At 40.5% G+C, this 24,043-nt stretch overlaps 1 protein-coding gene across 3 annotated transcripts; it reads left to right on the top strand.

The window, feature by feature from the left end:
• Positions 1-17,953: 17,953 nt before the first annotated feature.
• C1GALT1C1 (C1GALT1 specific chaperone 1) lies at positions 17,954-21,513 on the top strand. Of its 3 annotated transcripts, none has more exons than XM_055438507.2 (2): positions 17,954-18,101; positions 20,132-21,513. In XM_055438507.2, the coding sequence occupies exon 2, from the start codon at positions 20,137-20,139 to the stop codon at positions 21,091-21,093; it is 957 nt and encodes a 318-aa protein (XP_055294482.1). In that variant the 5' UTR covers positions 17,954-18,101; positions 20,132-20,136; the 3' UTR covers positions 21,094-21,513. The 3 variants fall into 3 exon arrangements, with proteins under 3 accessions (XP_055294482.1, XP_055294483.1, XP_088690372.1); XM_055438508.2 differs by having other exon boundaries at positions 18,048-18,177; XM_088834246.1 differs by having other exon boundaries at positions 18,098-18,228.
• The last annotated feature ends 2,530 nt before the right edge of the window (positions 21,514-24,043 follow it).

Here is a 24,043-nt window from a genome sequence, read left to right as displayed (position 1 = left end):
GATGTATAACAATAAATAATAATAAAACAGAACAATTATAACAATATAGTATAATGAAAAGTATGTGAATGTAGTCTCTGTCACAATATATTTTATGGTATTATACTCACCCTTCTTGAGATAATATGAGACGATAAAATGCCTATGTGCTGAGATGAAGTGAGGTGAATGATGCAGGCATTGTGACTTAGCATTAGGCTACTACTGCCTTTCTGATGCAGAGAAGGCAATGGCACCCCACTCCAGTACTCTTGCCGGAAAATCCCATGGACGGAGGAGCCTGGTAAGCTGCAGTCCATGAGGTCACTAAGAGTCGGACACAACTGAGCGACTTCACTTTCACTGTTCACTTTCATGCATTGGAGAAGGAAATGGCAACCCACTCGTGTTCTTGCCTGGAGAATCCCAGGTACGGGGGAGCCTGGTAGGAGGCCGTCTATGGGGTCACACAGAGTCAGACATGACTGAAGTGACTTAGCAGCAGCAGCAGCAGCCTTTCTGATGATATGTCAGGAGGACCATCTGCTTTGGGTGATCCTGGATCATCGAGCCATGATGATGCTGATGGATGGATGTCAGGAGCAGACAAAGTCACTGGTTGGGAATCCCAGGCTGGATGTAGCCAGAGGGCTTGAGGTTTCATCACAATACTCAGAATGGTTTGCAATTTAAAACTTAGGAATTGTTTAATTCTAGAATTTTCCATTTCATATTTTCAGACCACAGTTAACTAGGGGTAACAGAAACTATGGAATGTGAAACTGCAGATATGAGGCACTACTGTAATACGTAAGAGGGTTGTGCTGCTGTGTTGCAAATTATGTGGTGCTTTACAGCACACCTCAATGCATGGAAATTTTGAGGATAGTGATCAACTTATCCTAACTGACTTATCCATGACCAACTTATCCTAACACAAGAATCTTAAAAGTTAGATGGCAAGTGCTCCATCAGATTTTAAGAGCCCACCAATTTTTCAACTTTTGGCTTCCAAGATTCTCATTAGCAATAGCCCTTATCTACACAAAACAAGAAAAATAAGTGCACCTTAACACACCAGCAGTAACCAAGAGATGTTACTGTGGCCTGCCAGGAGAAAGCCTGGTACACACTACCACCAGTTTCCAATATGGAACCAGGGACTGGAGAAAGGACTGAACCAGTAGACCCAACAAGTGGAGACTGAAGACTGAGATTCTAAACAAATGGAGAACTATTGACTGAATTGCCAGCATTCCCAAAGTGGGATCTGGAGACTGAACTAAGGGCTAAGGTTTTCCAATAAAATAGGAAACTGTGGTCTAACTACGAGAAGGTCCTAACGTGGAATTGCAGAAAGCCAATTAGATTGGGCTTTCAAGGCAAAGAGAGTGGAACTCTGAACCAAGAGGAACTTACCCACAGCCCTAGGAAATGGTGAAAAAGAGAATTCAAAGGGTTTGCAGGATATCACAGCTGTGTTTCTCCTTGACCCCAAAGCCATCAGAAGTCTCCTTCAGTTTCACTTCTGCCACCAAATATGTTGAAAAACAAAACTCAGCTGAGTAAATTTTAAACCTCTTATTGGTTTTATTCAACAATTCATGAATCAGACAACATCTCATCTACCAAACAGGAAAGAGATCTGAGGAGCTGTACAAAATGGAAGACTTTTACAGGTAGAGGGAGGCAGAACAATGAAGTTATTCTAGCAAAGAGCTGATTGTTTCAGGCAAGGTCACCTTCCTCTGGGGAACGGCAGGGGCCTATCAAGCAAATTACCTCTTTAGTGCTGACCAGGAAATTCCAGACTGACTGGTTAAGATTACATTCCTGGGAGAGGCTGGAACTGTTATTAAGTTTCATATTAAGTCTCCCTTTGTGACATGGGCTTAGCACAAGTGACTCCTTTTGGGGCCTTATCTCTTTTTTAACATACAATTTCCATTAAAAAATTGTTTACACTGTTTACAATAGCCAAGACATGGAAGCAACCTAAATGTCTATTGACAGATGAATGGATAAAGACGTGGTACATATATATATGATGGAATACTACTCAGCCATTAAAAAGAATGAGATAATGCCATTTGCAGCAACATGGATGGACCTAGGGATCATCATACCAAGTGAAGTAACTCAGACAGAGAAGGAGAAATATCATATAACATCCCTTATAAGTGGAACCTAAAAAAAAGATACAAATGAAATTACTTATAAAACAGAGACTCACAAACTTGGAGGACAAACTTGTGGTTACCAGGGCAGTGGGGCAGGGGGAGCTTGGGGGAAAGGGAGCTAGGGAGCTTGGGATGGACATGTACACACGGCTATATTTAAAATGGATAACCAACAAAGACCTACTGTATAGCACAGGGAACTCTGCTCAATGTTACGTGGCAGAATGGATGGGAGAGGAGTTTTGTGGAGAATGCTGCTGCTGCTGCTGCTAAGTCACTTCAGTCGTGTCTGACTCCGTGTGACCCTATGGATGGCAGCCCATCAGGCTCCCCCGTCCCTGGGATTCTCCAGGCAACAATACTGGAGTGGGTTGCCATTTCCTTCTCCAACGCATGAAAGGGAAAAGTGAAAGTGAAGTTGCTCAGTCGTGTCCGACTCTTTGCGATTCCATGGACTGCAGCCTACCAGGCTCCTCCATCCATGGGATTTTCCAGGCAAGAGTACTGGAGTGGGGTGCCATTGAATGGATACATGTATATATATGGCTGAATACCACTGCTGTTCACCTGAAGCTATTAGAACATTGTTAATCAGTTATAACCCAATACAAAATAAAGTTTTAAAAAACTGTATGGAAAAGCTTTTAAGTTTAGGTCCCATTTGTTTATTTTTGCTCTGGGAGGTGGGTCATAGAGGATCCTGCTGTGATTTATGTCAGATAGTTGTTTTGCCTATGTTTTCCTCTATGAATCGCCAGTCCAGGTTCAATGCATGAGACAGGGTGCTCGGGGCTGGGGCACTGGGATGACCCAGAGGGATGGGATGGGGAGGGAGGTGGGAGAGGGGTTCAGGATGGGGAACACATGTACACCCGTGGTGGATTCATGTCAATGTATGGCAAAACCACTACAATATTGTAAAGTAATTAGCCCCCAATTAAAATAAATAAATGTATATTTTTTAAAACTGTATGAATATGTATCTATATATGTATATGTATACAAAAACATCCTTGGGATATATACACCAAAATAATAAGTGTTCTTTCTAGGTGGTGGGAATTTTAGATGATTTTGTTTTTCTGCTTTAGACCTTTCTATCTTCTGAATTTTTGTTACGACTATTCCTGCTGCCCAGGAGTAAAGTCATCTTGATGGGCATATAATCTATGCTATCACACAGGGTCCCACACTTAGAAGAGTCCATGTTTGGCTTAAGATTCCGTTGTCACTATTTTGAAATTCTGAATAATTCAGGAACAAGGGACCCCACATTTTCATTTTGCACTGAGTCCTACAAATTACATAGGTGGTCCTGTCAGTATAGCTTGCCTCTTCAATTCTCATCCAGAAATGTGCTGCTCTACAACTATCACCATGGAGAACTTGCTACTCTCATTTTGTTTCAAGTAGAAGGATAAAACCTCTTAGTAAGGAGGCTTCTGACCTATTTTTTTTCATTGTCAGCAAGGCTGTCAATTCTCTCCCTGAAGGGAAGGGAAAGCCTCTGAGGGCAGAAAAGTTTTTCTTCTCTACTAGATTTTAGTTTAACATGCTCTCCTAGCCCCTAACAGGATGGATTGTAGGTGTCCATAATAGAGTACTAACTTCCAAAATGCCAATCCTAACAGGAGAAAAAATCTATTCTCCTGTGATCTACAATCAATCTCAGACACTACTCTAACATCAAATGCATATATGTACATTTACATACATGAATTATTAAGTCATTCTATAATGAGCAATCATGCCTACAGCCTAGCCAAGAAGGCTTTCATAATATCCCTAAGTAGTTTAGCAACAATTCAGAGCAACAACTAAAGCCATCTTCTTAGCTACCAGTGAATATACTCATGCTCATATTGGTGATTTTCTATAGTTCATTTACATCAACTAAGCTTTAAGATCCCCTGGAGAAGGAAACGGTAACCCACTCCAGTATTCTTACCTGGAGAATCCCATGGACGGAGAAGCCTGGGAGGCTACAGTCCACGGGGTCGCATAGAGTCGGACACGACTGAGCGACGGAACGGACGGACGGACGAAGCTTTTTATTGTCAGGAAGTTTCATGTAATTCTCCACATGGGGATTTCACTGTTAATTTCTTTTGTAAAGATTATTTTTTTAACCAGGCACCCCTAATTCCAAAGAAATCATATTTTCTAAATGTCGAAATAATGTCCTTAACCTCCTTTATCTCTATGGCTTGTTTCCTATTTCTACGGTAATATCTACTCAAATGAAAGAGGGTCACAGTCCTAATGTGATTCAATCCCCTTAAAACCAGTGGTCTCAGGAATTCCTTGGTTGTCCAGTAGTTAGGACTCAGCACTTTCACTACCATGGCCCAGGGTTCATCCCTGGTCAGGGAACCAAGATCCTGTAAGCTTTGTGGCATGGCCAAATACAAAACAAACAAACAAGCAAAAAATAAAAAATAAACAAAAAACCCAAAACAGTGGTTGTAACATCTTGTCAGAAATTTTTGCAGGTTAATTTATATTATATCCATCAAGTGTCTTATCTGCATGTTGTTTAATCCTTCAAATAAATCCACTTACCTAGATGAGAATTATAAAAATCACATTTCCTCTAAGGAGTTCTTTTGGCTCAAATATCCTCTACTAGCTTTACTGACATGGCATCAAACTCCCCAGTGTTTTAGTGACCTCCACTGTCTCATAATTGTCACATAAACAAAAACCTTCTGGGACTTCCCTGGTGGCCCAGTGACTAAGACTCCATAGTCCCAATGCAGGGGGCCTGGGTTTGATCAGGGAACTAGATCCCACATGCCACAACTAAAGACTTCACATATTGCAACTAAGACACGGCACAGCCAAATAAATGAATATTTTTAAAAATTTAAAATAACAAAAAACTTCTAATTATGGATACTTTCAAACACACGCAAAAGTATAGAGAATAGTGCAATGAAATTCTAAGTATCTACTACAGTTTCAGCAATTACATTCTGCCTATTTTAATCATCACTTCTTAATTTTGTTTCTCGATTTGGAGCAAACTTTGAGCATTAGATTCTAACTAGGAATACAGCCAAATTCATATTCTCACTTGAAACAAAGCTGTCACCTAAGTAGCAGTTATCTAGTTAAAATCTAAAACCATCCCCACTCCCAGATTTTCCATCTCTACCCAACCTGCTTTCTAACAGCCTCTCCTCCCGCCCCTGAGCTTCAACTAGCACTTGTCCCAGCTAACTGGTCTAATTCTTTCAACTACTTAAATGTGGGACAGGAGGACTTTGAGAATAGATTTGCTTAGCATACTGCAGAAGAGACAAAACTGCCCTCTTACCATTGCATCCCAGGGCAATTCCATTTCAATTCTTCAACTTCTGTAGAAGTGAACAAATGACAGCATTCAAATAAAATTTATTTCTCACACCTTTTGTCCAAGATCTGTGTAAATCTATCCATGTGAAAGTGGATATTAGACAAAGAAGGCAAGAGCAAGGCTCAGAGGGAATAAGATGGAGGACTAAGTTATGGATCAACGGAAAGGAAGCAATGATTCTAGGCTCCCTCTGGGAGATTTTGTCTCCTTTAATCTTCCTAGCAACTTCAGGTATCATCTAATTCCCATTTTACATATGAGGAAACTGAGGAAATTCAAACTTCAGAAGTTCTATGGCTCAAGACACCCAGTTTGAGAATGCTGCAGGAGGAACTGAATCTGATCTGACTCCAGAGCCACGCCTTTCTTACCTAAATAATAAGGTTAGGAGCACTGGAAATTGATTGGGATCCCCTAGGACAATTCCTTCTGAGGCCCGAGCCTCCAAACAAATGCCGCTGTGTAATGAGACTTTCTCTCTTCCTCACCAGATGGTCCCCTAAATTAGTTGAAGCCTGTGGGCCTTGAATATAAAACAGGCAGATGTATCTCGATTATAATACAGCAGTTTGGCTTCAGTTGCAAGTGTTATGCTTTAAATATAAGAATGTGATTTATTTACAGTATTTTTTAATGATAGAGAGTTTTTGTGCTTGGTCAGCCCAGCCCCTGAATGCCTGGCTGCTCTTCGTAACAGATAGAACTATACCTAAGCAGGCCACCAAAAGTAAGAGTTCTATTTCTCTGGGACAGGCCTGAGTAAGAGCACCTTTGCCCAACCCATACTGCTGATGTTGCAACTAAGAGACCCACCAGAGGCAGTTCTTGCTCTTCCTCCCTTAGCCAGACTAGGCAAGAGATATTTCCTCAATAAGTCCCCAGCTTGTTGGAATAATAACCACCTTGCTCCTTTCTTTGCCACCAGCATTTACCCTAGCCTGCCTGAATATAGAAGCTGATCCCTCTAGACTAGAGATCTTGCCTCTTCTTCACTGAGTTGAGGGGACAAGAGGCGGCTTTAAAACTTGCTTCTCTTTCACTCACATTTAGGATGCCTCCTTTTTCTGTATGTAAAGGCTCCGCTCATCTACAGCTAACAAAATTCTGCTCTAACTTTGAAACTTAGAAATCAGTCTTTATTCAGACACACGCTTCCTCTACAAAGCACAGCAGTTGGGCCGAGTGGAGGCAGCAGTGCGGAGGCAGGATCCAGGAGGGAGAGGGAAGAAAGCAATTCTGAAAGGGAGTGAGGAACAGTCTCAGGGTGAGGGAAGGGAGGTATCATCAGAGGGTGAAGCAGGCAGCAGGAAGGAAGATGAATTCACTACTGAGGAGAAATGGAGAAGGGACTAAGTACAAAGCACTATGTTGGACGCTTTACATATACCAAGTGAGAATGGGCTGGAAAATGGGGAGAAATTTATGAATGCCATTACAGTAGTGCAGGCAAGAAGTAATTAGGAAGTGAACAGAGTAATGACCGTTTGAATGGGAAAAAAGGACAGAAGCAGGATTCACTGTCAAGGGAGTCTCACAGTGTAGAGTAATTGTTTGGGTGTAGAGGTCAGGGAGAAGGAACAAACCAAGAGCGTTGGGTTTTCATAATAAGTGACTGTGAATGTAAGGGGAAATGACTGTCAGGAGATGGATGTACACAAAGTTAGTTCAGTTTGGGGCCTATTTGAGCTTTAAAATTTTTTATTATGAAAATTTCCAAACAGAGAGAAAAGAGAATAGGATACTGAAGTCCCATATACCCATTACCTAGCTCAGTAATTATCAACACACAACCAATCTTGTTTCTCATCAATACCCTTACCTATTCTTTCTCTCCCCAACTGAATTATTTTGAAGTAAATCCCAAATATCATATGATATCATCCATAAACATTTCAATATGTATTTCTGAAAAATATTCCTAACATAGCCACAAATGATCATCTCAACTAAAAAGGTAACATTAAGTCTTTAATGTCATCAAATACTTAATGTCATCAGTAAGTCTTCAAACTTCCTCAATCAGCTCCTTGTTTGATTTATATAGCTAATTGGTTAAAATCAGGATCCAGGGCTTCCTTGGTGGCTCCGTGGTAAAGAATCCGTCTGCCAGTGCAGGAGACATGGGTTCAGTCTCTGATCCAGGAAGATCCCACATGCCACAGAGTAACTGAGCCCATGTACCACAACTACTGAGCCTACACACCCAAAAGCCCATGCTCCACAACAGGAGAAACCACCACAATGAGAAGCCTGCGCACCACAGCTAGAGAGTGGCCCCCACTCTCCACAACTAGAGAAAAGCCCACACAGCAATGAAGACCCAACACAACCAAAATAAGTAAATAAAAAAATTTTTTTTAAAAATCAGGATCCAGATAAGCAGACCCATGGAACATAAGATTCTTAAGATTGTCTCAAACAGACATTTGGCGATATCAAGCAGTCAACGGAAATTTTGGGTCCAAAATTCAAGAGGTAGAGGCCAGAAATATAGATGTGAAAATCATCCTCCCAGAGGGAACAGTTGAAGCTATCTGACTAGATGAAACTATTGAGTAGATATTAAAGGGGAAGAACATAACAATAAAAATGCCCCAAGGATAGAACCCTGGTGAAAGTGAAAGTCACTCAGTTGTTTCCAACACTTTGTGACGCCATGGACTATACAGTCCATGGAATTTTCCAGGCCAGAATACTGCAGTGGGTGCCTTTCCCTTCTCCAGGGGATCTTCCCAACCCAGGGATCGAACCCAGGTCTCCTGCACTGCAGGCAGATCTTTACCAGCTGAGCCACAGCAAAGCCCAAGAATACTGGAGTGGGTAGCCTATCCCTTCTCCAGGGGATCTTCCTGACCCAGGAATCGAACCGGGGTCTTCTGCATTGCAGGCAGACTCTTTACCAACTTAGCTATGAGGGAAGCTATGAAGAACTCTGGCGAGCAACTAAACTCAGAAGAGAGAGTGAGGATGAGAACCGGGAGATGTTGCAGAAACCAGTACTCGAGAAACCAAGCATGACACTCAGAGTTGGAGAACTCAGGTTTATTATGCCAGTGGGTCCAAAGGAGTTAACACTCCAAGCTCTGAGCCCTGAACAAAGGGATTACAGAGTTTTTATAGACAGACTGTAGTGGGCTACACTAGATGTTAATAGGCTGGTTTAAACTAAGGGGTTTTGCCTGCGTGTGCAGGAACAGTGGTCAAGATGGGGAGGAGGATGCCTGACCTGGACAGGCATGATTAAGCAGGTTTGCAGGGGTTGGGTGACTGCAAAGAGCAGGACAAGGGTGAGTGAGATAAACTCCAGTTCCTAGTATTCCAAGTCCCCACTTTCTGAAACTACCTGACCTATGTGATCCAGACTTTGCAAGGGGCAAGGTGAGTTACAGAGGCAGAAGGAGGTAACATTTTAACTATTCCTCTTCAGAGACAGTACTTTGGGAAAGAAACAAGAAGCTGAAAAGTTGGAAAAGCAAACAAGATACTATTGTCACCAGAACCAAGAAATGAAAGTGTTGCACAGAGAAAGGACCACACAATTTTCCTCACTCAATGTTCTCCCTCAAAGAGCCTTGTACTAGGACTCAGTCCTTACTCTGCTGTGTGACTTTCTAGTTGTGTTACAAGTTGAGCAAGTCACCTCCCTAAGTCCAAGATTCTTTACATTTAAAGGGGACTTCCCTGGTGGTCCAGTGGCTAAGACTCCATGTTCCCAATGCAGGGGGCCCAGGTTCTATCCCTGGTCACGGAACTAGATCTCACATGCCACAACTAAGAGTTCACATGCCACAACTAAAGATCCCTCAGTGCCACAATCAAGACCTACCAAATAAAAATGAATATTTAAAAAAATAATAGGACCAGTCCTTCTTGCTAACAGACTGCTATGGGGATCAAATGAGAATGGAATCATGTGAAGAAGGCCTTTGTTGACTGCAAAGCACTGGACAAACAGGAGAGGCTTAGAGTTTAATACATCTTTATTGTTATTTGTATTATGTGAAAATATAACTGCTGGAGGACTGAAAGTTTTACTATTGGGAATCCTGAATTTGAAAGGCCATAATTCTTTAAAAGTCTCATTAGATATAACAGCCAGCTCTTAGAACACTGCTGGACATTGTTCTAAATCCTCCATGTACCTTAACTCACTTGATCCTGAAAAAAAAAAAAAACCTTATGAGACATGTACTATTATTAACCTTGTCTTACAGATGAAGAAGTTAAGGCTAAGAAAAGTGAACAAACTTGCCCTAGGTCACATTGCTAGGAAAGTGGCTAAGCCAGAGCTCAAGCCAAGTCTTTCCTATGCCAGAGCCTGACTTCTTGATCACTACACCAAATTTCCTCTAAAAAATACGCCTTGGAAAATTGGAAGATCACCATATTGCAGTCCTAATGAATTATGGATCTAGGCATCAATGGCAGCTATCATCACAAAAGCAACCAGACATAATGTTCCTAAAGGAAGCACATATCACAACTGATGAAGAAATCTTTGACCTCTACCCTCCTCCCTTCAAAATTGAATCTGAATCAAACAAACCTTTTAGATTAGGGTTACAGTTACCAGATAAATTTCAGGATTTCCAGTTAAAACTGAATTTCAGATAAACAACAAATAATATTTTTAGTGTAAGCATGTACCATGCAATATTTTATATCTCCTAAATGTTATATTTGGGACAGTTATACTAAAAAAGGTATTGTTTATCTGAAATTCAATTTTAACTGGGAACCCTGTATTTTTATTTGCTAAATCTGGCAGCCCTACTTTAGATCCATTTATAAACAACACAAAGAGCAGAGAAACATTAAAGGAACCAGAATGTGGCTATCTGCATCAGACTATGGGTAAATGTACAAGACAAACAATGAGACTTCAAAAAAGAAATGTTAAGGGGGAGAGAGAAAAGGAGAAACCTACAGACTAAAGAAATTTAAGAGACATAAAACTCAATCACAATGTGTAGACGGGATTCTGATTCAGATTATTAAAATCATCACAATCGTGATATTTTTAGTAACAAGAACACTGTTAAGTAATTCCTTAAGTATATTAAGGAATTCGTTTTCTAGTGGTATTGTGGGGCTTTTTAAAGAAGTCCTTATCTCTTATATTTAATAGACACATTTTGAAATGTTTATAGATGAAGTGGCATGTCCGAGAAGTGCTTCACAATAATCTGGATGGGAGGGAAGTGGAAAGGGTAATAAAACTGGCTTTGAATTGAGGACGTTGAAACTTCCTTAAAAATGGAAGCAATTTACATCCTTTACAGCCTTTTTTACATGCGATTTCATTATATTTTTCTATTTCTGTTTATGTTTGAAATTTCCCATAATTAAAAAAAAAAGGTTTTTGAAAAAACAATACCTAACACAGTGCCTGACCTATTGTAAACACTTAATACATATTTGTTGGCAGGCAAATGAGTTTGTTAATTAAAAAAAAAAAGCTTCCAGATGGTCATCACATGGAGAAACATTTTGAAATAAGACTGTAAACAGACTCTGTATGATTTCAATACCTTTAGACTATGAAATTTTTGCACCTTGTTTTATGTCCCTGGATATGATCCAGTGTCTCCCGGTTTATGGTCTATGGGAACTTGAATATAATTTGTATCCTGCTGCTGTGTGAAAATTGTATAAATCTTAATTATGTTGAATTGGTTTTAAAAAATAAGTAAAACTCTGGTTACTACATCAAAATTCTCATGTACCATGATCAGGTTGGGTTTATTCCAGGGATGCAAGGATTCTTCAATATATGCAAATCAATCAATGTGATACACGATATTAACAAATTGAAAGATAAAAACTATATGATAATCTCAATAGATGCAGAAAAAGCCTTTGACAAAATTCAGCAGCCATTTATGAAGAAAACGCTTCAAAAAATGGGCATAGAAGAAACCTACCTCAACATAGTAAAGGCCATATATGATAAGCCTACAGCAAACATTATTCTCAATGGTAAAAAACTGAAAGCATTCCCCCTAAGATCAGGAGCAAGACAAGGGTGTACGCTTTCACCATTATTATTCAACATAGCTCTGGAAGTCCTAGCTACTGCAATCAGAGAAGAAAAAGAAATAAAAGGAATCCAGACTGGAAAAGAAGAACTAAAGCTCTCACTATTTGCAGATGACATGATACTGTACATAGAAAACCCTAAAGATAGTATCAGAAAATTACTAGAGCTAACCAGTGAATTTAGCAAAGTTGCCGGATACGAAATTAATACACAGAAATCACTTGCATTTATATATACTAACAATGAAAAATCAGAAAAAGAAATTAAGGAATCAATCCCATTCACCACTGCAACAAAAAGAATTAAATATCTAGGAATAAACTTACCTAAGGAGACAAAAGAACTGTACACAGAAAATTGTAAGACACTAATGAAAGAAAGAAAAGACAACATAAACAAGCAGAGAGATATTCCATGTTCCTGGTTAGGAAGAATCAATATTGTGAAAATGACTATACCACCAAATGCAATCTACAGATTCAATGCAATCCCTATCAAATTACCAATGACATTTTTCACAGAACTAGAACAAAAAAATTCACACTTCATATGGAAACACAAAAGACCCTGAATAGCCAGAGCAGTCTTGAGGAAGAAGAATGGAGCTGGAGCAACCAATCTTCCTAACTTCAGATTATACTACAAAGCTACAGTCATCAGGACAGTATGGTACTGGCACAAAAACAGAAACATAGACCAATGGAACAAGATAGAAAGTCCAGAAATAAACCCATGCACCTATGGGTAACTTATTCTTGACAAAGGAGGCAAGAATATACAATAGGGCAAAGAAAGCCTACTCAATAAATGGTGCTGGGGAAACTGGACAGCTACATGTAAAAGAATGAAATTAGAACACTTCCTAACACCATACACAAAGATAAACTCCAAATGGATTAAAGACCTAAATGTAAGACCAGAAGCTATAAAACTCTTAGAGGAAAACATAGGCAGAACACTCAGTGACATAAATCAAAGCAAGATCCTCTATGACCCACCTCCTAGAGTAATGGAAATAAAAACAAAAGCAAACAAGTGGGACCTGATTAAACTTAAAAGCTTTTGCACAGCAAAGGAAACTATAAGCAAGGTGAAAGACAACCCTCAGAATGGGAGGAAACAATAGCAAATGAAACAACTGACAAGGGATTGATTTCCAAAATATACAAGCAGCTCATACAACTCAATACCAGAAAAACAAACAACCCAATCAAAAAGTGGGAAAAATACCTAAACAGACATTTCACTAAAGAAGACATATAGATAGCTAACAAACATATGAAAAGATGCTCAACATCACTCATTATTAGAGAAATGCAAATCAAAACTACAATGAGATATCACTTCACACCAGTCAGAATGGCCATCATCAAAAAGTCTACAAACAATAAATTCTGGAGAGGGTGTGGAGAAAAGGAAACACTCTTGCACTGTTGGTGGGAATGTAAATTGATAGGGCCACTATGGAAGGTGGTGTGGAGATTCCTTAAAAAACTAGGAATAACACTACCATATGATCCAACAATCCCACTCCTAAGGCATATACCCTGAGGAAACCAAAATTGAAATAGACACATGTATCCCATTGTTCATTGCAGCACTAGTCACAACAGCTAGAACACAGAAGCAGCCTAGATGTCCATCGACAGATGAATGGATAAGAAACCTGTGGTACATATACACGATGGAATATTACTCAGCTATTAAAAAGAATGTATTTGAATCAGTTCTAATGAGGTGGATGAAACTGGAGCCTATTATACAGAGCGAAGTAAGTCAGAAAGGAAAACACCAATACAGTATATTAATGCATATATATGGAATTTAGAAAGATGGTAACGATGACCCTATATGCGAGACAGCAAGAGACACAGATGTAAAGAACGGTCTTTTGGACTCTGTGGGAGAGGGTGAGGGTGGGATGATTTGAGAGAATAGCATTGAAACATGTACATAATCATATGTGAAACAGACCGCCAGTCCAGGTTCAATGCATGAGACAGGGTGCTCAGGGCTGGTGCACTGGGATGACCCTGAGGGATGGGATGGGAAAGGCGGTGGGAGGGAAGGTCAGGATGGGGAACACATGTACACCCATGGCTGATTCATGTGACTGTATGGCAAAACCACCACAATATTGTAATTAGCCTCCAATTAAAATAAAAATTTTAAAAATTTAAAAAAAGTTGTGGTACATACACACAATGGAATATTGCTCAGCTATAAAAAGGAATGCATTTGAGTCAGTTCTAATGAGGTGGATGAACCTAGAACCTATGAAGTAAGTCAGAAAGAGAAAGATAATATCGTATTCTAATGCATATATACAGAATCTATAAAAATGGTACTGAAGAATTTATTTACAGGGCAGCAATGAAGAAACAGACATACAGAATAGGCTTACAGACATGGAGAGACGGGAGGAGAGGGTGCAATGTATGGAAAGAGTAACATGGAAACTTACATTACTATATGTAAAATAGATAGCCAACAGGAATTTGCTGTATGGCTCAGGAAACTCAAAACAGATGCTCTGGATCAACCTAGAGGGGTGGAATGGGGAGAGAGATGGGAGGGAGGTTCAGAACAGAGGGGATATATGTATATCTATGACTGATTCATGCTGAGGTTTGACAGAAAACAATAAAATTCTGTAAAGCAATTCTGCTGCTGCTGCTAAGTCACTTCAGTCGTGTCCGACTCTGTGTGACCCCATAGACGGAAGCCCACCAGGCTCCCCCGTCCCTGGGATTCTCCAGGCAAGAACACTGGAGTGGGTTGCCGTTTCCTTCTCCAATGCGTGAAAGTGAAAATTGAAAGTGAAGTTGCTCAGTCGTGTCTGACCCTTAGCGACCCCACGGACTGCAGCCTACCAGGCTCCTCCATCTATGGGATTTTCTAGGCAAGAGTACTGGAGTGGCTTGCCATTGCCTTCTCCAGTAAAGCAATTATCCTTCAATAAAAAGATAAACTTAAAAAAAAAAAAACTCTGGTTACTTAGCTCCAAAAAAGAATTAAAAATTAAATGAGACTGCAAGCATGAATATGCCTGAAAACACAAATGAGATTCATTTATGGACCAACTATACTCAAATGGAAACAATAATGAATTTGCTCAGACAGGGAATTTGTTTATTATAGATGAACATCTGTGAAATTCTAGGCAGTAGAGGTTACATATATTACAGGTATTAATTTTGGTAAACACAAAAGACACCTTTAACCCTCCAAAAAGATGTTATGCAGAAAACAATCCACCTTAGATTTTCTTCAATGTTTACTATTCCAGTGAACTGTTGCGGAAAATCATGTTAATTTCCCAAAGGCCTTTGGACAGATTTCAAAAATTTCAATGTTCATATGCAAGTGATTGCCAATTACTAAAAATTAATGACTTCTCATGCTGAATAATGCATGCACTTAGCAGGAGGACTTTAACAGTAACGCAGTATTGTCAGTTTTGAATGCCGTCTTGCCTTACCTGCTGGGTACATGAAGGGAACCAAATTTAAAAGCAACCCTCTCCACCCTGATAAGGTTCAGGTTAATGTGTTCAGTGAAGTCTTTAGTGCATGAGAGATAAGCTGTTTATTTTATTCTTAATATTACACTATATGGATGCACTTTAATTAACTCAATCATTGATGGATATTTCCCACTATTATAAACAACAATGCTTTTGACCATATACATTTAGCCTTACATTCTGGTGCTTTAATATCTAGGGGAGAGATTACAAGAAGTGGGTTAGCTGGGCCAAAGAATATTTATAAACATTCTTAATTTTAGCAGAAACTACTTGTGTGTATTTTTTAAATTAGAACTACAATGAGAAATGACGTTTTAAAAATGCAATCACCTAACTACAAGTCAACCATCTCCCTAATCTCACTTCAAATGCTATGCATGTTTAAACACTGCTTTAAGTAGAGAACTGGGTTCTTAACCTCTCATTGGCAGTGCTTCTGATGTTGAAAATTCTGTGGTTTATTGTTTCAGAGCATCTTGTATCAGTAGTTTCAGTTTGGTATTGCCTCCTGTTCTAGAAAGAAACAGTGGTTTAAATCGACTCTGTGCCACTGTCTCTGAATTCTAAGTGCCACTTTTATCTGTCTTTTCTTGGTCCCTTTTTGCAAGGGGAGCTTAATTATCTGCACTCTCTGAAAGTATTTTTATTGGTATCTTTCCCTCATTCTTTTTCTCCTTCTAAAGATCCCTTTATTTGCTGTTCTTCAAATTCAAAAATAACAAATGCTTGTCATGACCAGTGAAACAATGCAAACAATGCAATTGAAGAATGTATAAAGACAAGGCTAATCATTCACACCTCGACCTCCTGATGTGATCAATATTAACAGGCTGCTGAGGAGCCTTCCACAACTCCCTTTGCTCATTACCAACAAATCAAACATATGTGCACATATATAAAATTGTTTGTTTTCTGCAAAGCATAATCACACCATACACATTATTTTGCAACTTGTTTCACTTAACTAAATATGTGTCTGTGTGTATAGATATAGGTCATCGCTGGTGGCTCAGTGGGTAGAGCATGCCTGCAATACGGGAGACCCAGGTTCAATCCCTGGGTTGGGAAGATCCCCTGAAGAAAGAAATGGCAACCCACTCCAATATTCTTGCCTGAGAATTCCATGGACAGAGGAGCCTGGTGGGCTACAGTCCATGGGGTTGCAGAGTCGGACATATACACACATAGTCGGACACACACACATATACACACCTCACACACACAGACACGTGAGGTGGTTACAGTTTAGTCAGTACACATGTATTAATATATATGTGACAACAGACAATATATGTCATTTAACAAAATATAGTGGAGATACTCTGCAGACTTAAGCTCTTTCCCAGTTCTAAAATTTATTTTTGTTTCCATTGGAGAACATACCACCATGTATTTGTAATGGATTATTTAATGTCTTTCTTCCCAGCTAGACTGAGAGTTCCTTAAAGGTAGGGGGCTAATTTTGTTCACCGTTGTATCTCCAGAATTTAGGGTACTGTTGCCAGGACAGTGAGTGCCTAAAATCTATTTGTTCATTGTTTCAGTACTTCCTGAAACTTTCAGCCCACTTAAACTGGGTCACTGCCAATACTCAAATATACCTGTCTTTAGGAACTCAGGGCTGGGTATATCAACACTCCAAGTTATTTGGATGGAACCTGGTGACAGTACATTTTAAAAATGTGTAAGATTTTGTGCTTTTCAGCAAAAACCCCTTTATGTCACAAAAATGAATTTTAAGACAGCTCACATGTTTAGCAAAAAGCGAGCTCTACACTTGTAATTAGACCTGAGTTTCAGTTCCTCTTCTGCCGTTAATTACTCTGTGATCTTTGGAAAGTTCCTTACCCTTCCTTTCCGGTCCTGGCTCCTCATCTGTTGTTTTAACATTCATTAATTCCACAAATATATACTGTCCACGGCGTGCTGGTACTAAGGTTAGTGATACAGAGGTGAGTAGCCTAACAGCTAACGAATGCTTACTCTAGGCTTGGTCTTTTGCTGTTGCTCCTGCTTCTGCTAAGTCACTTCAGTCGTGTCCGACTCTGTGCGACCCCATAGATGGCAGCCCACTAGGCTCCTCCGTCCCTCGGATTCTCCAGGGAAGAACACTGGAGTGGGTTGCCATTTCCTTCTCCAATGCATGAAAGTGAAAAGTGAAAGTGAAGTCGCTCAGTCGTGTCCGACTCTTAGCGACCCCATGGACTGTAGCCTACCAGGCTCCTCCGTCCATGGGATTTTCCAGGCAAGAGGACTGGAGTGGGGTGCCATTGCCTTCTGCGTGGTCTTTTGCTAACAAGAGTCAAAGTCTCTATCTCATTTAATCCTCTATGAGATAGCACTACCGTGATACTTTCTGTACTTTACAGAGGGGGAAACTGAGGCATAGCGAGGTGAAGTAACGTCCCCGGTACACCAAATGACGCGGTGAAGACAGCACTGGATTCCGGACAGTGGGGCTTCAGATACCGTTCCAATAACCTTAGCGACTCCTCGCCCTCATAATTTGGTGGCTGTTTCAGTGGTCTACATTTCGTCAGAGAAACCAATGAGAGACCTGACACGAGCTCGGTCGGATGGAACGCTCCACGTCGCTCTCGCAGTTTCCACGCCCGGAAGGTGCGGCGGTAGGAGCTGTCGGCGGGTCGTACGCGCGCACGCACGCCTCTCTGGGTGTCCGGTTTGGTATGGGCCAGCATGCGGGTCACGCCAGCCCGACGCGCTTCTCGGAACTCGGCAGGGGGCGGGGAGAAAAGGCGCGCTGCGTGCGCGCCGGCCCTTCCGACGTCGGTGCGGCGGGAGGCTCCGCCCGGCCGAGGGCTTCTTTGCCCCGCCCCTTTCCCGCGCCGTCGTGGCGGCCACTTCCGGGCCCTCCCCATCTTCTGCGAAACCAACGAGAGGACACCGCCTGCATCTAGAGCAGCCCGACCAGGAACGTAACCGAGTGGCGCGCGAACGTGAGAGAAAAGCTGTGCGCGGCTGCGCTTTCCCGCCCCTGAGCCGTTCTAGACGCGGGTGAGTGCTGGGGCTTCGGCCCGCACCTGGAGCTGCGGGCGGAGCAGCCCCCGGAACGACCCCGCCCCTCTCCAGGGTAGGCCTGGGCCCTGGCTCACTCCCAGCATGCTCCACGCGAGGATACCAGGCAGGTCCAGTGGGAGGAACAGTGAGGGGGAGAGATTGAGCGCCAGCTTCTTAGAGGCGCTCCCTCTGCCCCTCCTTGGGGTCTTGGGTTGACCATGTTCTCCCCCTCACTTCTGTTCTCCATTTCATCCTCCTCCCTTTTCCATACTCCACCCCAACCTTCATCTAAACAGACTCTAATAGAAAACCACTCTGGTAGTTTCTGCCCTGTTTGTGCCCATGTGCAGTTTTAAGTTTCCCTCCCCTCTGCACCAAATATCCTATCATGTGCATCACATATCCTTAGGAAATTTTGTGCAAATGACTTATAAGTAGTATCCCCATCAAGAAGAATCCCGACATCCATATGCCATTATCAAGCTAAGAAACACTAGTGAATTATCAAATATTGACCAGAAATAGTATGAAGTGCCAAAGACCTATATAAAAGAATTCATTTTGCAGTGCATCTGACAATTCTGCTTGTTTCCTGTCATTTCTCTTTTCCTTATTAGAGCTGTGTTTTTTGACCGAGTTCTGTGAGTGACACAGAAAAACTGTCCTGCCTCTTTCCCCACTCCCCCACCCCTGCTTAAGAATTACATCTGTCAAGCTATTCCACACCTGGTCCTTCAAAAGTAATGGAAGTCAAAGTCCATTTCCTCTAAAACCAAGGGATGGTGTCCTTGAGGCAGTATGGTGATGTTAGGTTCAAGATCTGTTAAATTATGGTTAACAAATCTTACATGTTTGTTCATTTATAGGAAAACAGAGTTATTCAGTAACTTGTTTATTGTCAATAATATGGATAGAAGCACTGTTGAGGTCATTATTCTGTACTAGAAAAAGCATTAAACTGATGTCAGGATATCTGATTTCTAGTTCATTTCTACTACTAACTGTGACTTTGGGTCAGATACCTAACCTCTGTGGACCCTCTGTTTCCCTATCTGTAAAATGAGAAAAGTGACATTAAGTATCTTCTAAGCCCACTTTCAACTTTAAGAGACAAAGGGAGAAATCTTAAGTAGCTCAGAACATTCCTTGTGGAGATGGAGAGGAGATTGGGAAATTTTCAACAGTTGTATTTAATGTTGACTTTTCTTTTAATTTCTAATTGAAATCAAAGTGTAGACTTTTTATTTCCCCAAAGAATAAACAGATGCCTTTGGAGGAAATAAAAATGTTCATTAATGGTCCCCAGATATGCCTTATATTGACTCAGTTCTCATCCAAATAATTTAACTCTTTTTATTATGGGCTTTTATTACATCAGTTAGTTGAGATACTGTGTTGAAAATCATTTAGTCTTAGGAACAAGAGGGTAGATATTAACAAATATGGTATCAATTCCAAGAAATTTGCTTTAGATGTACTCAAAACACCTGGTATCAGCGATCAGTTTAATAAAGCATTAGATTGAGAACAAAAGCCAGCACAGATACCAGTGATAATATAGCAATTGTAAGTGGTTTTATTTGTTCAGTTTAAGGTTTTCTTGTAAAAGTCCATTTATAGCTACAGAGGTATTTAAATAATATAATGCAAGCTTGTGAAACAAAATTCCTTTCAAGAGAATGATGGACAGACGACCTCTGTAACATTGGTTTCTGGGGTCAGTGCTTTAATTCAGTACTTGGTTAATTAAATCCCCATAGATGAAGTGCAGAAATAGCCTCCCAGAAAGTTCTATGGCTGCGAGGTATTTCTGCAAAGTTCCAGTTTATACCAAGCAGTAATCAGATACCATTGGAAGCAAAAAATTCTTAAGATTCTCTTGTACTATTTGCAACTGATTCTATGTCAAACCTGGGAGCCTTCTTTTTCTTAACCTTAAGAGCCAAATGTAAGTATAGGGGAACTATCAAATCATTAGACTAATTCTTTTCTATTAAGTATCCTAAAGTTCTTTTTCTTCTTTATAGGAAAAATGCTTTCTGAAAGCAGTTCATTTTTGAAGGGTGTAATGCTTGGAAGCATTTTCTGTGCCTTGATCACTATGCTAGGACACATTAGGATTGGTCATGGAAATAGAATGCACCACCATGAGCATCATCATCTCCAAGCTCCTAATAAAGAGGACATCTTGAAAATTTCAGAGGATGAACGCATGGAACTCAGTAAGAGCTTTCGGGTATACTGTATCCTCCTTGTCAAACCCAAAGATGTGAGCCTCTGGGCTGCAGTGAAAGAAACTTGGACCAATCACTGTGACAAAGTAGACTTCTTCAGTTCTGAAAATGTTAAAGTGTTTGAGTCAATTAACATGGAAACAAATGACATGTGGTTAATGATGAGAAAAGCTTACAAATACGCCTTTGATAAATATAGAGACCAGTACAACTGGTTTTTCCTTGCACGCCCCACTACGTTTGCTATTATTGAAAACCTAAAGTACTTTTTGTTAAAAAAGGATCCATCACAACCTTTCTATCTAGGTCACACTGTAAAATCTGGAGATCTGGAGTATGTGAGCATGGAAGGAGGAATTGTCTTAAGTATAGAATCAATGAAGAGACTTAACAGCCTTCTCAGTATTCCTGAGAAGTGTCCTGAACAGGGAGGGATGATTTGGAAGATATCTGAAGATAAGCAGCTTGCCGTCTGCCTGAAATATGCTGGAGTGTTTGCAGAAAATGCAGAAGATTCTGAAGGAAAAGATATATTTAACACCAAATCTGTTGGGCTTTTTATTAAAGAGGCAATGACTAATCACCCAAACCAGGTAGTAGAAGGATGTTGTTCAGATATGGCTGTTACTTTTAATGGACTGACACCTAATCAGATGCATGTAATGATGTATGGGGTATACCGTCTTAGGGCATTTGGGCATGTTTTCAATGATGCATTGGTTTTCCTACCTCCAAACGGTTCTGACAATGACTGAGAAGTGAAACAAGAGCATGTATATGATCGCCGTACAGGACGTGTGTTGTTATTTGTAGTAACAACTGCCTGTATATCCAACACAGCAGTATGTTTCTTTGTTTTCTTTTTCAATTTGGTGGCACTGATTTATTCCCACATTGAAGTTTAGTAGTACATTTTTAAATTGGTTGGATATTTTTTTCTTAAAAAATATGATAATTTCAACTGTGTTGGAAAGAAATGTCTTAAGAATAATAATTTTACAAATAAAGGATATATTTATAAGTAATATATGTGATAAATTCTAAATTATGAACATTAAAGTCTGTGTGGCACGTATTTTTGCTGATTGGTTAAAAATTTAACGTGTCTTTTTAGCTTGCTAAGATATGCAAATGAAATCTCTAGTTTCGAATCTGTAATTAAAGTAAAACTTTTAGCTATGTGTTTCTGTTACTTCTAATGTTAGTTTATATACTAAGCCCTCATAAGTGCCAATGGATTTGCTTTCTCAAAATACACAACCAAGCAACCAAGAGAATGTTCCCAACCCGTTAAAGTGAAAGTTGAAATCTGTCCCTGAAAGTGAAAATTACTTATAAAGGTTAATAATTTTTTCTGGGAGCTAGTTTAGTGGCATTCCTCGGCATATACAATTTCTCTATGCATATACTGAAATTGGAGTGGTGACCATAAAGAATGTAATGTCATTTAATTGCATTGTTTCCCAGTTAATCAAGCTCTCAGCTATGGCTTGAATAAAAATATACCAATTGAGATTGATTTACTCCTGCAGAACAAGTGAGTTCTGTGGAAATCTCCTTTGTTGTTGTTTAATCGCTAAGTTGTGACCAATTGTTCTGAGACCTCATGGCTGTAGCCCACTAAGCTCCTCTGTCCATGGGAGTTCCCAGGCAAGAATACTGGAATGGGTTGCCATTTTCTTCTCCAGGGGATCTTCCAACCCAGGGATCAAACCCGAGTTTCCTGCATTACAGGCGGATTCTTTACTGCTGAGCCACCAGGGAAGTCCCTTTGTGCTTAGTCTCAGTCGTGTCCGACTCTTTGCAACCCCGTGGACTGTAGCCCAGCAGGCTCCTCTGTCCATGGAATTCTCCAGGCAAGAATACTGCAGTGGGTTGCCATGCCCTTCTCCAGGGAAGCCCCTTTATCTCCTTTAAAGAACTCCTTTTGGTAGTCTGGCAGTTTCATTTACCTGGGTTGAATCTGCCCTGGTTTTTGTTTACCTGTTCAAATTTTGAGGGTTTTTTTGCATGTTCTTGATTGTACCATATGTTGATTGCACCTATTTGGTGTGGAGGCCTTAACCTCACCATTCACCTCGGATTACTATGCCGTTTGCCTGATTTCAGTGACTACCTAGAAGCTTTAAGGATAGTGGATACAATAACTTGAGCTGATTTGCCCTCTAATTGGGCCTGCACATGCCATATTAAGTCAGATCCATAAGCCTCCACAGGGTGTAGGACCATGATATTTTAGAGATCAATTTTTCTTGTTACTGGCCTCATGATGTTAATAGTCTCCCACAGCTTTTGTAAGCCAGAAAGAGAGTTTCTGTAAGAGGGCCTTGGGCTACAAATTATCAATCGTCAGAGTAGTGTGTAAAACCCTTTGTTTTAATTTGTATGATCTTCCTCATTGGGGCTCTTGATTAAGGTGAAAGGTTTTTAATTTTGAAAAATAAAAACCCTTTTATCAAGCACCCTAATATTTGGTCTCAGGTGTAATTACTAGAAACCAAATCATAGTTGGTGAGTATAATGATGCACAGTATCTCACTGAGTGTGATACCCAGTTTACAAGTATCACCTTGCCCCCAACACCAATATATTAAAATTTTTTCTAGTGTATTATCACCTTCCATTACATTAGGGTATCAAAATATAGTTTAAATAAATATATTAGAGAATTCATTCCATTGTTTGATTTCCTAGTGGGTACTAAGGTAGCAATTGCTTTTTAAACCAAATTGATGCTCTTGATTGTATTTTTATAGGAGTATTCCTTTTATAAAAGGGACTTCCCTGGTAGCTCAGCTGGTAAAGAATCCACCTGCAATGCAGGAGACCCCGGTTCAATTCCTCGGTTGGGAAGATCCACTGGTGAAGGGATAGCCTACCCACTCCAGTATGCTTGGGCTTCCCTGGTGGCTCAGCTGGTAAAGAACCCACCTGCAATGCAGGAGACCCAGGTTCGATCTCTGGGTTGGGAAGATCCCCTGGAGAAGGGAACAGCTACCCACTCCAGTATTCTGGCTTGGAGAATTCCTTTGTAAAATGTTAAAATGTTAGTTGTCTTAAATAATACACTGTCTGTTTGAACATATTTGTACCTGGTCTTGTAGATAAAACTGGAATCAGTAACAGAAAATTGTGCTACAGATGTCATGGTTACAGATTTGATCATCATGCATTCAGCAGTCAAAAACTGTAACCCTAATTACACTCTTATTGGGAAGAGAGTTGGGAAGAATGGAGGTCTAATGAGAATTAATCATGATTGTGAATATATTTTACATACGGCTGCCTGCTGCTGCTGCTAAGTCACTTCAGTCGTATCCGACTCTGTGTGACCCCATAGGCGGAAGCCCACCAGGCTCCCCCGTCCCTGGGATTCTCCAGGCAAGAACACTGGAGTGGGTTGCCATTTCCTTCTCCAATGTGTGAAAGTGAAAAGTGAAAGTGAAGTCGCTCAGTCGTGTCCGACCCTTAGCGACCCCACGGACTGCAGCCCACCAGGCTGCTCCATCCATGGGATTTTCCAGGCAAGAGTACTGGAGTGGCTTGCCATTGCCTTCTCCGTACGGCTGCCTAATGCCTACTATATTGGACAACACAGGTCTAAACCAGTTCCCCAAGTGTGAGACCCACTGGCTGAATGTACATAAGAGAGAAAACTTAAGTTTCTTCTAAAAGTTGTATTTATCTTTCTGGTTTTCTTGAATG

This window comes from Moschus berezovskii, chromosome X (genome assembly GCF_049115385.1).
Source record: "Moschus berezovskii isolate FMDL1 chromosome X, NW_MosBer_1.0, whole genome shotgun sequence".
NCBI classification, from domain to species: Eukaryota; Metazoa; Chordata; class Mammalia; order Artiodactyla; family Moschidae; genus Moschus; species Moschus berezovskii.
Note: the sequence above shows the minus strand (reverse complement) of the source record. Positions and strands in the feature narration are given on the sequence as shown.

Coding starts and splice junctions, on each gene's coding strand:
- C1GALT1C1 (XM_088834246.1), top strand. CDS start 18,207: ATGCTCCACGCGAGGATACCAG. Junction 18,229..20,131: donor GCTCCACGCGAGGATACCAG/GCAGGTCCAGTG, acceptor TCTTCTTTATAG/GAAAAATGCTTTCTGAAAGC.